The 14995-nt window shown below is 31.5% G+C and overlaps 1 protein-coding gene and 1 long non-coding RNA gene across 5 annotated transcripts; one reads left to right on the top strand and one right to left on the bottom strand.

Moving 5' to 3' along the window:
* The first annotated feature begins 2634 nt into the window (after positions 1-2634).
* LOC112768973 (geraniol 8-hydroxylase) lies at positions 2635-5597 on the top strand. The gene is made up of 2 exons (XM_025813355.3): positions 2635-3754; positions 4845-5597. Exons 1-2 carry the CDS (start codon positions 2738-2740, stop codon positions 5415-5417), a joined length of 1590 nt encoding a protein of 529 aa, XP_025669140.1. The 5' UTR covers positions 2635-2737; the 3' UTR covers positions 5418-5597.
* A 1863-nt stretch (positions 5598-7460) lies between these two features.
* On the bottom strand, positions 7461-10670 carry LOC112772441 (uncharacterized). 4 transcript variants are annotated; one of them, XR_011876396.1, is made up of 8 exons: positions 10376-10670; positions 10222-10269; positions 9315-9479; positions 9130-9173; positions 8817-9046; positions 8394-8567; positions 8022-8098; positions 7461-7885 (listed from the first exon to the last, which is right to left on the bottom strand). It is a non-coding gene; the product is annotated as an uncharacterized lncRNA (long non-coding RNA). The 4 variants fall into 4 exon arrangements; XR_011876394.1 differs by having other exon boundaries at positions 7461-7815; XR_011876395.1 differs by having other exon boundaries at positions 7461-7815; positions 9130-9156; positions 10376-10666.
* Between the last annotated feature and the right edge of the window lie 4325 nt (positions 10671-14995).

Below are 14995 nucleotides of genomic sequence, written 5' to 3'. Positions count from 1 at the left end.
TTAACACTAAAAAAAAAAAAATTCAAAATCCTTCAACGTGTACCAAAGGAATCCGCGTCTTCAATATTCCCTATTTTTTTACCTATCCAAAGAGTCAACGAAGAAAAACAACCATATTAAATAGAAACATATTAATAATGTGAAGAAAAAAAATTTGTATACTTAGGATTTATCCAATTGATATATAGAATTCAGTTAATAGAAGTTAGTTAATGATCATCTGTTTTCTGTTATTATAACAGTAGGAAATTAGTTACCGTTAATTATTACAAGTTGCAAGTCATTCATGTGCGATAGCTTATATATATAAGCGGTTGATTTTACTATCTTATGATAATACACAATTTTTCAGAAATTGGTTAAGTCTCTCATCATTCATCTGCTATTTTGATAGGCACAAGTGTATTCTCAAAAAGAAGATATAGCGAAAAATTTGCTCAATAAAAGGAAAACAGACTGAGTACATTTAGTGGAATCCTGTATGACAGTGTAGTATTCTTTGCAACAACATTAGGTGATTGCAACATTATATACATTATGTCGCCTTTTTTTTTTCGTGGCACAAGTCACAATGCAAGCGTCATATTTTTATAAATTTTTTGAGTTATTTACTTTTATAATCAAGTTGTTTTTTTTTTTCTTTATTTATAAAAACCAGCCAAGATATAGATTAGTGTTTTACAAAAGTGTCTGGTGAAAAATATGACTCGTCTTATTTAGAGTTGAGTTCGTCTTCGCCTAAGATAATTATAAAAATTGATAGTGGTAGATAATTATAAAAATTCTCTATTTGAGTAAGTAAGAATAAGAGTTAAGAATAGTATCTATTCAATATAAAGAACATAATTTTTTTTTTGAATATTTATATTTTATAGAGACTTATTCTACACCTCTTAATTAGTCAGTATAACGTTGAGATCATGTATAACAAACTCTTATCCGTTTTTCATTATAATTGAATTAAACGTGGAGTATTTATATATCGGGAGCCACTTAGATAAATATGTCAAAAACGTCTTTTTTTAAAGATGTTTTTTAAAAATTAAAATTTAACACATATAATCAATTCAATTGTATTATTTTTATTAAAATTAGATCGGATAAATCAGTTTAACAAAAAAATTAATAAATTAAATTTTGAACTGATATAAATTAATATTTTTTATAAAAAATTACTACAATATCCATATTATAAAAACACAACTAAAATATTCCTGTTATATATATTGAAAACTTTAAATTCTAACCCTATAACGATAGAGAAGAAAAGAACTAGAATTTAGAATTCTCAAAATTAATATATATAATAAGAGTATTTTAGTTATTTTATATAATAGAGGTATTATAGTCATTTTTTATAAAAAATAATATTAATTTAGATGAATTCAAAATTTGATTAACTGTTTTTCAATTAAATTAATTTATCTGACATAATTTTAACAAAAATAACATAATTTAAGTAATTATATATATGAAATTTTAATTATTAAAATATATCTTTAAAAAAAAACGTTTTGTGCGTCTTTATATATATCACGCTTGCCGATTTATAAGCAGAGGCGGAACCTTTTTTCATAACATGTATGTTCCACTAATAATGGACAATCCTAGACTGGGATTAACAATTTCACAAGACTATCTTTAATGACACAACTTCATTCTTACCTCACCCTTTAACGAAAAGAAAAATTAATTGAACAAAATTACAAGCTTATTTAGATAATTTTTTATATATAAGTCAGTGGTATTTTAGGTTTTATTGCTTTTTTAAATTTAAATTTACATTAGACAAAATATAAAAATATTCAATAAATATTAATATAATTGTATTCATATATACTAATAGAGATTTTGCAAGTCTTTAAATATTGAATAATTTTTTTATCTATTGAATTTAATATTATTTTATATTTTATTAGTTTTTCAATTGATTTTTTTTTTTAAAAAGTCAAACATAATTATAATATTTATTGTTCTAACTATAATTTTTTTTACATATTTCACTGTTTTTTTTTTACTAAAGATAAGGAGACTCGAACCAACAACTTTTTAGATGAGTATAGAAAGAGTATGTTATTTGAGTTAAAACTCATTGCCATATTTTACTGTTTATAATACTTTAATTTTTTACAATTATAATTTTTTTACATATCTTTTATTATACTAGTAACAAACTTAAAAATAATTAACACAATAGCATTATATAATTTTATGTTAAAATTTTTGGCCCCGTAAATTTTTTTTTTAAGCTCCGTCAATGTTTATAAGGTAGTTGAATACTAGCTATAAGAAGGGAGGGATCAAAAAGTGTTGTTATTGTTGTTTTCTTTAGTCGTTAACATTGCTTAATTATTCTATTAGAGTTTGTTCAACAACGTAACCTGTGCTAATGTCAAAGTGTTTAGACGCGCTTCGATGTCATGACTACTCATGATAATATAAAATATGAAATAATCACTATTTAAATTACCCCAAATGGACATGTGTTAATATTGACAATAAATTCAACTATTCTTTGAAGATATTTAAAAAAATAAAAAGAAAAACACCACGTGTGTGAAAGATAATGGATTATTCATCTTAATTAGAGGCACTGCACCACTATATATACACAGCCAGATGAGATGTTCCTTACTCTCATCACCACAACCACTTGCATCAACACACTTGACACTACTACACTCTCTACTATTATTTGAATCAAAACATACAATAATTATCTGATTTTGTTTTTGTCATGAAGACATTAATGGAATCAACATTGTTACCACATTGGCATGCATCAATGAATTCAACATTATTTGGTGAAGTAATTCTTGAACCAAATAATGACCATCATACCCTCTCAATCCCTATGCATTACTATTCTTACTTGTCCCTATCATTGATCCTTGTATTGATGACATGCATTGTCACAAAATTTGTTCATGCAAAAAGAGAAAAATCAAAACACAAGCTTCCATTACCACCAGGACCTTCCTTTTTTACCATGGTGAGAAACCTTGTTGAGTTTTGCAATAAGCCACAACAAACATTGGCTAAGATTGCTAAGCTTTATGGCCCTGACATAATGTTTTTGAAGTTTGGTCAATCAACCACTGTAATAATCTCTTCACCAAACATTGCCAAAGAAGTTCTCCAAACCAATGATTTGTTGTTCTCCGATCGAACGGTTCCGAGTATTGTAACCTCCCTTGATCACCATAACTATAGCTTGCCCTTTTTACCGGTTTGTCCACTTTGGAAAGATCTAAGAAAAATATGCAACGAACAATTGTTCTCCACCAAGGTCCTTGATCTAAGTCAAGGGCTTCGGCGCAAGAAGCTTCTAGATCTTCTCAACGACATGCGAAAATATGGCCAAACAGGCGAAGCTGTCAACGTAGGGCACGCTGCTTTTAGGGCATGCATAAATTTCTTGTCCTATACTTTTGTGTCTGAGGATTTTGTTGAATCTGTGGAGAATGGAGAGTACAAGGACATTGTGTCCACTCTCTTGAAACTAACCGGAACAACAAATGTGGTGGATATTTTTCCATTTTTGAAAATATTTGACCCTCAAGGCCTCCAAAGACACACAATTAATTACCTTACCAAATTCTTCCATAGTTTGGATAAATTGATTGACAAAAGGTTGAAGTTGAGAGAAGAGAGAAATTATGTCACAAATAATGACATGTTGGATGCACTCCTTGATGTTTCTCAAGAAGATAGCAAGAGGATGGACAGGAAAAAAATCAGACACTTCCTACTTGTAAGTTTCTCTTATCCTTTTTTATTTGCCCGTATAATTAAAGGAAAAAGTAGTTAAAATAAATTTAGGATTACTAATTATCAAGAAAACATTACAAATATGTTATTAGGGTCAATATATGAGGAGTGTTCGGTTAGTAAATTTTGTGATTTGTAGTCATCAATTAATTGTTATTGGTGTTTTTAATGGTGTGAAATTTCATCCAATGGTGTGAAATTATTCACTTTTTTTTTTTATGATTAAGTACTGGTCAAATTTTAATAAAAGTGCTAGCTCCTTAAATTTTTTCTTATAAAAATTGTTTAGAAGTGTGTTTTTTTTTACTAACTATTCCATGTGAACAGTTTTTCTAAAAATGTTTTGATGTGAAAAAAATTCTTGCACTGTCTAAGAATGACTACTATTATAGTCACCGTTTTAAGTTAGTGTTTGGAAGAGAAACAGAAATTTGAGAGACTAAAATTGAAAGACAAAAACTGAGACAGAAATTGAAATAAGTCTTAGTATTATACTTGGTATAAAATAGAAGACAGAGATTGAAATAAGAATAAAACTTTAATTTAATTTGCACAAAAAATAAAGTTGGAATTAATTAATTAAAAAGAGGTATTTTAAGTATAATATATTATTAAAATTTTTATCTCTGTTCTAAAAAAATTCAGTCTCCTATATTCTCACTTTTTAGAAGTATTGAAATATTGAAATTTTTGAGATAAAGACTAAAATTTTAGTACCAATCTTTCGACCAATAAATATGATACTGAATCTCAATCTCAATCTCCTAATCTCTATTCCAGTGCGTCAAAACAAACGCTACCTAAAGATTTTTTTTTAAAGCTATTTTTTAATGATAACTTTAAATTATTTTATACGTTAACATTTTTTGTATACAAATCAAATCATTTTACTTTCAGACTTTTAAATACTGTTACCAAACATTCGTAATTTTTCTTTCAACAATTAGTTGACATTTGACTTCAAATGAATAAAACAAAAATGTAAGCTACACAAAGAAAGACTTTACAATTGTTAATTCGATATTACAAAGTTTCATTTCTCATCTAGAAAATTCGGTTCATTTATATTGTAGGATCTACTTGTAGCGGGAACGGATACAACAGCATATGGATTAGAAAGAGCAATGACTGAAGTACTCCACAATCAAGAAGTTATGTCCAAAGCCAAACAAGAGTTAGAACAAAACATTGGAAGAGGTAATCCTATTGATGAGTCCGATGTTGCCAAACTGCCATACTTACAAGCAATTGTAAAAGAGAGTTTACGATTACACCCTCCAGCTCCACTCTTGCTCCCAAGAAAAGCTAAGGTAGATGTGGAAATCTCAGGTTATAGGATCCCACAAGGTACAAGGGTCCTCATAAATGAATGGGCTATTGGAAGAAACCCTAATGTGTGGGACAATGCCAATTTGTTCTTGCCTGAGAGATTCTTGGGATCTAAAATTGATGTTAAAGGAAGAGATTTTCAGCTGACACCATTTGGAAGTGGAAGAAGAATTTGTCCTGGCTCTCCATTAGCTATGAGAATGATTCATGTCATGTTGGGATCTTTGATCAACTCTTTTGATTGGAAACTTGGAAATATGGACAAGGATCAACCCCTCCAAGCTATTCCTCTTCCTATTATAATAAACAATAATTAAGGAGCGTGATTAGTGGGTCTCCTTCCTCCATAAAGTTGATTTAATAATTGCTCTAGGCTCTATATATATAGTTGTTGTTCACTTGTACTACGTATTTGTTAGCTAGAATATATATTACACTTTTAATTTGTCTTGTAATAAGCTTCATTATATATATTGTTATAGTCAATTTTAAGTGTTTGTTAGGTTTGCAACAACTATCGAAAAATACAAGTATGCGTTAGAGTTTGAAGTTATAGCATTTGTATGGTATAGAGTTTGCTATTTGCAATAAAAATCTCAATTTAAATCTCCTTTTTTTCCCTATTATTCTTATCCAGTTATTACTCTATCAATTCATGTTTATAAACGTTTATTATAAATATTTTTAATATGTTTAACGATTAATGTATCTAAAATTATATTACAGTATATTCAATTACTTTGTAAATTAATTTCTTAATCTGAAAGAAAATCAAAATGGTCATTACTCATTAATATAAAATAGAGGAAGTAATTTATTAGAATTTAATTTTGATAGTTTAAGTTTTTTCAAAAAAAAAAAATTCATGTTTAATTTGCTGTACATTCACATGCATATACACATGTGCACTACACTTCCTTAAAATATTAAGAGAAAATAACAAATAAGTTTTTGATTTTTTATTTTGCGGATATTTTTAACTCTGGCCATTTGAAAATATTTTTAAGTTCCTCACCTCCTTAAAAATTGAACGGATTAGTCTCTTCGTGCAAATGTCTCTGTCAGACCCAACGAAAAAATCTAACGTGACTCCCATTCTAATGATCTGGTATTACGGGTGCACACGTTGCATATGAGTGGAATGGTAGTTTTAAAAACTAGATAAAAAAAAACGGTTCCGCTACGTTACCAACAGCATATCTGCCAACTTCTGCCAACTCTTATTTATAATTGTGTTTCATGGAAGTGTGTTCGTAGATGTGTCTAATAAAAATGTCTTTTTTATAGCTATGTTTAATAGAAGTGTCTTTATAGATATATTTTCTGGATGTGTCTCTTTATATATGTATTTAAAATATATTAATTATTAGACACATCCACGAACACACTTCCATGAAACACAATTATAAATAAGAGTTGGCAGAAGTTGGCAGATAATATGTTGGTACCCTATACTTTTCCTAAAAAAAATCCTCTCCCTCAAAACTACCTCGTTTTGTGTGACAACCAGTTCTCCGGCACCGTTTTCTCACTCCCACTAGTTCGCTCCAGTTCCTTTACCTCTCCGACAACCACTTCACCGGCCAGATTCCGGTCAGCATGGCGGGTGCTCTCTGTTCTACGCTTGTCGAACTCGATCTATCGTCCAACAATCTCACAGGTCTAGTCATGACGAGTTCACGTCGTGCTAGTCTCTCGTCTCGTTCGATATATCGTCGAACAGATTCTTTGGTAAGTTATCGAGTGAGATTTTCGTGAAAATGGAGGGATTGAGGGAGCTTTCTGTTGGGATCGACCAGTTTAAAGGGTTGCGTTGCTCCTGAGTCATTGACGGAAATGGTAAGTTTGGAATCATTAGATCTGAGTTCAAAAACTTCTATGGTATAATTCTGAAGTACTATAAGAAACACCGTTAAAATCGACGGCAAAATCGACGGTAGATAAGATCGCTATTAAGCTTTTCGATTTTTCAAAATTCTAATAAAATCGACGGCTTAAGCTGTCGATAATAATACATTAAAATCGACAATCTTCTCGCCTATAATATGAGTTTGAGAATTTTACCCATTTAATAAAATCGACAGTTTTGCTGTCGATATTATTATACAAAATCGACACCGTTTCCGTCGATATCTGATTCAATAAAATTGACAAAAGAGTCGTCGATTTAATTATTAAAATACCGACAAGTTCGTTGTCTTTATTATTTTTTTTTGTCTATTTTAAATTTAAAAAGCGACAACTTTACCATCGATTTTAATAGCCACATTTTTTAATTATTTTTTCTATTTAAAAAATAGTAAAAAATTAATGCAAATAAAATTTTAAATATCAAAATAAAATTTATACAAAATATTAGATAACAAGACAAATAAACTTTTAAATATAATTTATACTAAATATTACATAATGAGTTTACAAATTTATCAAAATAATAAATAATCCTATAACATAAAGACTCAAGACAAAATAAATAACTAAACTCGGACTTATATTCTTTTAAATTACAATCCACTAATAATACAAAATATTCAAAGCAAAATAAACAAGAATTTGTCAGAGTCAGACATGAATTCATTCAAAACAGGGAAGGCAGCAACCTTGTCACCTTGATCGTCATCATCCTTAGATAACCATTTAGAACTTGCTTCACTATCATCTGTTGCTTTCTCAAATGATACATTTGCTTCACTATCGTCACCTCAGCAATGATACCTAAAAGGGTAGCTGATATGATTACTGCAAGCCACTCTGAGAACATTTTCTCCATAAAAAGAGAAACCCCCTTGTATAACACAAATTTTGTTTAGATTAATCATGCCAAAATTGACATGGAGGAACATGCCTTGTTCACATAAATGATAAAATCAAATGTTGTATAAAGTAGCTGAAATGTTTAGAAATGATCTATGTGAACATACCTCCAATGCCAATGATTTAGCTATGAGGAGGGCGCTTAAAAGTAAATGCTCATTCTTAATAATTGGCATAATCTTTGCTGCAAATAATATAAAAAAAAGTTTTCAATACTTAACAAAATAGAGGGACAAATGGTTCCAAGTTCAGTGTTTGTTTCTTCTCCAAAATTTCTCCTTTAATTATAGCCTCTACTTTTTTTATCCTTTTATTATTAATATTTGGTTAGATATTTTCATAAACTTTAGATTATTAGCGAGCAACTAACATTGTATATGTGTGTATAAAAATGTAGAGACTTGGATAAAGTAAATGTCTCTTAAAACAAAAATGGTGTATCAATTTTAAAGAGTACAAAAAAATAGTGTCATGCATACCACATTGTACAGAAGTCCGCTGCTTTATGTCTTTAATCTGAAGGCAATTCCCTTAAAAGCTTGATCTGTTTGACAGAATTCATGTAAATGTGGAGGTTGAGTAGAATGGAAAAACATGAAATGAGGATCAAATACTGGAATTTTGCTTAATCCCATTGGCCTGTAATTCTGTAGCTGCAATGCGTATATGAACATAAATATATGGTTTAGAATCATTGAGGAAATAGATGTTACATAAACACAACAACTCTGCAAAATGACAAGAATAACCAATATCCAAAGAAGTAAGCAACTATAGTATGAATTTCTACCAGACACAAAAGTGGTGGGACTTTAGAATGTTTTTAGAGTAACTTTAAGAAATTGACCAAAAAATAGTAACTGCCATGATACAATAAGAGTTTAGAACAATTAAAGACTTGCCTCGGGAGGTGCAAGCTGCTGAGCTCGCAATGGAAAACAGAAGGATGATGAGCACAACTGTATGATGGAAAATAATCAGTAATCAAATGCAAAAAATGATACATGTTTAAAGACAAGGTGCATAATAATAATTTTGTCATGTTCAAGTATCTAAAAACTTATCTTTTCGTTTCCACTGTGTCTTTCATGTTGGTTCTTCTTTTCTTCAATACCTTGTGGAAAAATTCATCCTCCAGACACAACAGAGACCATGTTTAATTTACTGACTAGACACAACACTGGAGATAAATATTTGTATAAAAAGATATCTTACTTCAAACTCCTCATCCTTGGCTTTCTCCTTTAATGAGAACTTAACTATAAGAATTGGGTTAGAAATAGGAATACACAATACAAAACATCAGCTCACTTACAAATATAAGGCACTTCAAAACATACATTTACATTCTTGATCACAATTTATAATTATTTTTTTCAATGAAAGGAACTTTTACTAACAGGTGTAGGCTTTTCATCAAATTTGGAGTGTTGCTGTTGCCGTTTGGGCATAGAAGGAGAGGCCATTCGAGCTAGAGCACAAGCAAAAGGGAAGAATGTAAATGGCAAAGTTCTGGGCCACTGGCAAAGTGTTCTTGGCCTTCTGGGCATTTTGTACTGGAGTAGCTATAACAAATTTAACCGCACAGTCACACTGTTATGTATACATTATATTTAAGATATTCATCACTCAAAAGAGGCAGAACCTGAAATATATATACTTGATAAACTTCTAAACACACTTAGTGCCAGAAAAGCTTATATCTTATGCTATGTGATTATTTTTTCAATAAGCAGAAACACTAATAACCTTAAAGCATGCATTTGACAAAAATATAAGGCTTTTTTTTAGATACTTCCTTAGCTTGACCTCTGCAATATCCATATGTTAACCACTGAGAAAAAAAAAGAAGAAACCATCAAGCCACCAACTCAATCCATATGCTAACATGATTTCACATCCCTAAGACCTTAACAAAGGAACTGCCAAGGCACCAACTCAATCAAAAGAAGAGAAGAATACCAAAAACACAAACATTAGTTCTGATAAAATAAAAAAGGAAAAAACATTGTCTTTATAATCAAAGCTGGTAAATCCAGAGCATAAATTCATCAAAATAAATGTCAAATCAAATAGGAATCCTACCAAACCAGAGTACCAAACCAGAGTGACCAGCAAAAAAAATAAAAATTCAATAGGTAAATCAAATCTCCAAATCAAGAAGAATTGATTATGCTAATTAGGTTTCAGTAATATTGATGCGATTGTTATTCACAAAAGCAAATTCAGAATTTCATGATGTAAATAGTAGATACAAAAACTGAAAAAATAAATATAATAATAAGAGAGAGACAGAGAGGAACTTACAAGGAGCTGCGATGGCGACGGTGACGGGCTCGTAGCGATGGCGACCGGCTAAGATGTTGCAACAATGAATATGTGAAAGAAGAACTTACATGCAGATTTACAAATCACAATGTGATAGAGTGATAGAGAGAGAGCGCGAGAGAGAGGAACTTACATGAAGAGGATGGCGTAGCGGCAGGCTCGGCGGGGGAGAAGATGGAGAAGAAGAGGAGGAGAGGCTCTACTCTCCGGCGGCTCTCTGCCTCTCTCCGTGACAGTGACTCTATCTCTGGCCTCTATTCTCGGGCGTTGGAGAAGAAGAAGCAGCCTCACTGAGATTTTGAGGTTAATTTTTGGGGTTAAGTAGCGTAAGTTTTGAATCTATGAAGGTTTGGGATTAATTTTGGAGAAATTGATTGACGCTGTAGACGCAGAAAGTGAACGCGGGTATGATTTTTTGTTGGATAAAATGGATGGTAGTTTTGTCGATTTTAATTAAAATAAAAATCAACATTTCAACCTTTTATTTTATATAATAAATTTATATCGTCCATTTAGTTTCAGAAAGAAATCTCAATCGTCTAAATTTATCGACGGTAAAAGCTTTCGACATTATAATTATTAAAATAGACAACTAATTCGTCGATTTTAAAAAAAAAATCACCCACCACTTTATCGATAATGTGACGATAAAATTAAAGTGTTAAAAGGTTGCTAAAATAATAGACGATATGGTCGTCGATTTTAATATTTTATTTTTAAAAATTTCTTTTTCATTTTATCGACGACAAACCGTCGAAAATTATCAACGAAAAGTTTAGTCATCGATTTTTTGCGTCAATAATTAAACAATTTCTTGTAGTAGTGGCTGTGTCAAGATCCGATCCTAGGAATCGTTTGAATGAGCTATTATTCCTATATAATAATCACTTCAGGGGTTCTATTCCGTCCACTCTCAGCAACTATTCCAACATAGTTGAATTAGATTTGAGCTTCAACTACCAGAATAGAACTATCCCTTCCACTTTTGGGTCAGTCTCCAACTTCCGAGACTTGATCATATGACTGAACCAGCTCACTGGTGAGATTTCGCAGGAGTTGGGTAACAAAAAGATGCTGCAAAATTAGGTCCTGGACTTCAATGAGCTAACAGGAAGCATCCATGCGGGTTTAAGCAAGTGCACGTAGTTGAATTTGATTTTCCTTTCGAACAATAGGCTCACGGGGGGAATTCCCCTGGATTCGAAAGCTTTTGAATTTGGCAATCTTGAAGTTTAGCAACAACTCATTCTCCGGCAATATTCCGTCGGAGCTGGGAGACTGCCACAACTTGATTTGGTTAGATTTCAACACAAATAAACTGACCGGAGCAATCCCCGCCTGAGCTTTTCAATTAGTCAGGGAAGATTACAAGGTGAATTTCAGCTTGAGTGAAATGGTAGTTTTAAAAATTGGATAAAAAAGTCCTTATCCCTCATATGCCACGTGTGCACTTGTAATTAGGGGTGGTAAAACGGGTCGAACCTGTCGGGCCGATCCGCTAAACCCACTAAAAAAGGCGGGTCGAGCTAGGATTTTGAACCCGTCAAATTAAAAAAATACGCCGAACCCGCACCGCCAAATTGGTGGGTTTTGGCGGGGCGGGGCGGGCCGGTCCGTTGGACCGAAGATTTTTTTTTATTTTTTATTAAATAAAAGAGTGATTAATATTATAAAATTAATAATTATAGATTTTTAAACACTTTTTTTTTTCATTTTTTGTTTTTATTCTTCTTATAGTTATTAATTTTATTTATTTTATTTTATAATTTCGTATATATGGTCAAATTATGTGACTTATTTTTTAAAATAAAGATGATTCTATTGACAAATATTATTTGAACAATTTTATTGAAGTTAAAAATTAAAAAAAATAATATTATAATTTGACTATTTTTTATTGTATTTAATTTTTTAATTATTATTTTTTGGTTAAATTTTAATGAATTTTTTTTTTCAAAAAAAAAAAGAGTCAAGCGGGCTAGCCCGCCAACCCGCCAATCCGCCATAAAGTGGGGCGGGCTAGCATTTTGAACCCATTTTAGTTGGCGGGGCGGGCCGATCCGCCCCGTTTATGGGGCAGGCCTAGGCGGGGCGGGGCGGGTTGGGGCGGGCTAGCCCGCTTTGCCATCACTACCTGTAATGCCAGGTCATTAGAACGGATGTCAGACTTTTTTGTTGGGTTTGGCGGAGTCATTTGCACGGAAGCATTAATCCATCCAATATTTAAGAAGGTGAGAAACTTAAAAGTATTTTCAAATGGTTAGGAACGAAAATGTCCGTAGAACAAAATGTCGGAGATCTATTTATTCTTTTCTCAAATATTAATTAGTGAGAGATATTTGTTTTGATGAAAACATGTGCTTTAAAGAGGGGATTCCCAACTTAATTTAAAAGGACATCAGGCATGTTTCTGACTCATTATTCATCCTTAAGAATGATATTTGTTGATTCGTTCCGTTGTGTTTTTGTTATTTTGATTTTGAGTTTGTAGTAAAGTACCCAAAAAAAATTCTTAAATTAAATCAACGCAACTACATTAGGCATGATTTATATTTGAGTTTTTATTTAATAAAATAAAAATAAGATAAATTTTTTTTATTGAAAACATGGTTATATGATTTATGATCGAGCAACAAAATAGTAATCATGCTGTGTTCGTGATTTCCTACAAGAAGGAATAACGTCAAAATTGTGGTTCTATTCCGTAATTTATAGTTTCACATCAATTCTGATTGGAATACTCATTTGATAGTTATTATTATTATTATTAGAGATATAGTAATTAATAATATATATTCTTAAATTAAAAGAAATATATATCATAATATAATATCAAAATTTGAACTTCAACCAAATTAAAGATGCTTCCAGTTTGGAGACGAAATTTGGATATGGATGAATGTTACACTGTGCACTCTTGAATTCTGTTGCTGGAAAGCTTTGGAGTCGTCATGTTTAGAGTTTTTTTTTTTTTTTTTTTTTTGGAAAAGGTAAGTTCAGGAGAAAAAAATGAACTTCACGAAACTTTCAGCAAATAAGGAAGAGTATGTCACACTTCTATCACTTCGGAGCTTTTCATTACGCGGTGAACAAATTAACTAATTAATTAACTAATAAAAATTTTTACTTATTAGTTATGTACAATCAACTGTTAAACTAACTATTCTATATGTATAGTTAACTGATATACTAATGGTTGAATTTAACCAAGTTGGGTTGGTCTAGTGGTTAGCTCACTAGTCCGCTTAAGCAAGTGTCGGGGGTTCGAATCTCGCCTTGTGCATGCAGCAACCCATTGGCCAGCGGCAAACCCTTAAATGGAGCTCAGTACCGCGACGGATTAGTCCTTGACCTGCCGGGTTGGGGGATACCGTGGGAAACAAAAAAAAAAAAAAAAAAAAAAAACTAATGGTTGAATTTAAAAAATTAAGATGATGATCAAATATTATTAATTAATTATTTTGTTTGATGAATTTAGTTTGTGTGCATAAAAAAAAATTAATTTTTATCTTGGCCTAGTTATTACAAGTCTATTTTGACTATAAACAAGTTTAGCCTAATACAAATTTATTTCAAATCATGTGGCTGAACTTTAAAAGGATAATGAAATCAATTGGTCCAAAGAATAAATATCTAAAACCCAAATTATCACTCTCTTTGGTCAAACTCCATCACAAGTAAAATTTAATGGCTGAAATTTGAGAAAGAAAAAACAAGCCTAATTACAAGCCCATGAAACAAACTTGATGAATTAAAAGGAAGAGAACCAAAAATTGCCCAAAGCCTTCAAGAACCTATACGGTGATCACAAAATCAAAGGGCTCTACTTTGCAAAGTTATCATTCTTGGTTACTGGAAGCAAAAATTCAATTGAGTTTAATTTCATTAAAAGCATGCTTCGGTTACTACACCCTTGGTAACTGAAACTCTAAATTCAATTCAATTTAATTTGCATTGATGGCTTCCAATGAAAGTTTCTCTCTTTTCTCTCCTTTCTCAATTGCTTCGGTCAAATCACATCATCTTCAAAGAAAGAAAGAAAATAGAATGCACAGAGAGTGGGTTATTACCAAAGGCCACAAGCTCCATATGAAAGTTATTCTCTCTTCTCTCTCCTCTCTCTTGTCTTTCGGTCACATCCATCAGAAAAGAATATTAAAGAAGCTATCAGAGAAGCCTATGGAAGAAAAAGGCTATGCAGAAGAAAGGAAGATTTTTACTTCAGAAGGAAAGATTTTGGAAGATGGTTTCAAGATTTTGATACCAAGAAAAGAAACAATCTGCCTCGGTGAAGAAGCAAATCTGAGGTGAAAAAAGTTTAGTTCAATTTTTATGTTCATCAAAGAAAGAAGATAGCCGCTGAGCTACAGGTAGGAAGAAGCAAAAATAGAAGGCAAGAAGCTGTCCTGGGTCAGAAGATCATCAAGAGTCCTAATCCTTTCTTGGAGTCAAAGACAAGATCAAGGGTTTAGATGGAAGGAGCTTGATGAAAAGGGTTGAGAGAGGTACATGCATGTTGGTTTTTGATTTTTCCCCTCTCTTCTCTTTGTCCGAACCGCTACTGTTTTTGGTTGGAGAAGAAGTTGCTTGGTTGAACCGATTTCAACCTTGGAAGTTTTCCATTCTATAATAAGGATGAACGGCCAAGGGTTGAGATCAAGGAGTGAGAGCACACATTTGGGTTCCCATAGCTCTTTGAGCTGTTTATTCTTCTCCTTCATGGCTTTCATTGAATATTTCTTTTTCTCAATTT

The sequence above is a fragment of the Arachis hypogaea genome, chromosome 18 (assembly GCF_003086295.3).
Source record: "Arachis hypogaea cultivar Tifrunner chromosome 18, arahy.Tifrunner.gnm2.J5K5, whole genome shotgun sequence".
NCBI classification, from domain to species: domain Eukaryota; kingdom Viridiplantae; phylum Streptophyta; class Magnoliopsida; order Fabales; family Fabaceae; genus Arachis; species Arachis hypogaea.
The sequence above is the reverse complement of the archived record's forward strand: the minus strand, read 5'-3'. Positions and strand labels throughout refer to the sequence as shown.

What these genes read in the sequence shown, in the direction of transcription:
- LOC112768973 (XM_025813355.3), top strand. Translation starts at nt 2,738, where the DNA reads ATGAAGACATTAATGGAATCAACATTGTTACCACATTGGCATGCATCA. An exon ending in AAATCAGACACTTCCTACTT is followed by an intron (nt 3,755 to 4,844) that starts GTAAGTTTCTCT and finishes TTTATATTGTAG; the next exon opens with GATCTACTTGTAGCGGGAAC.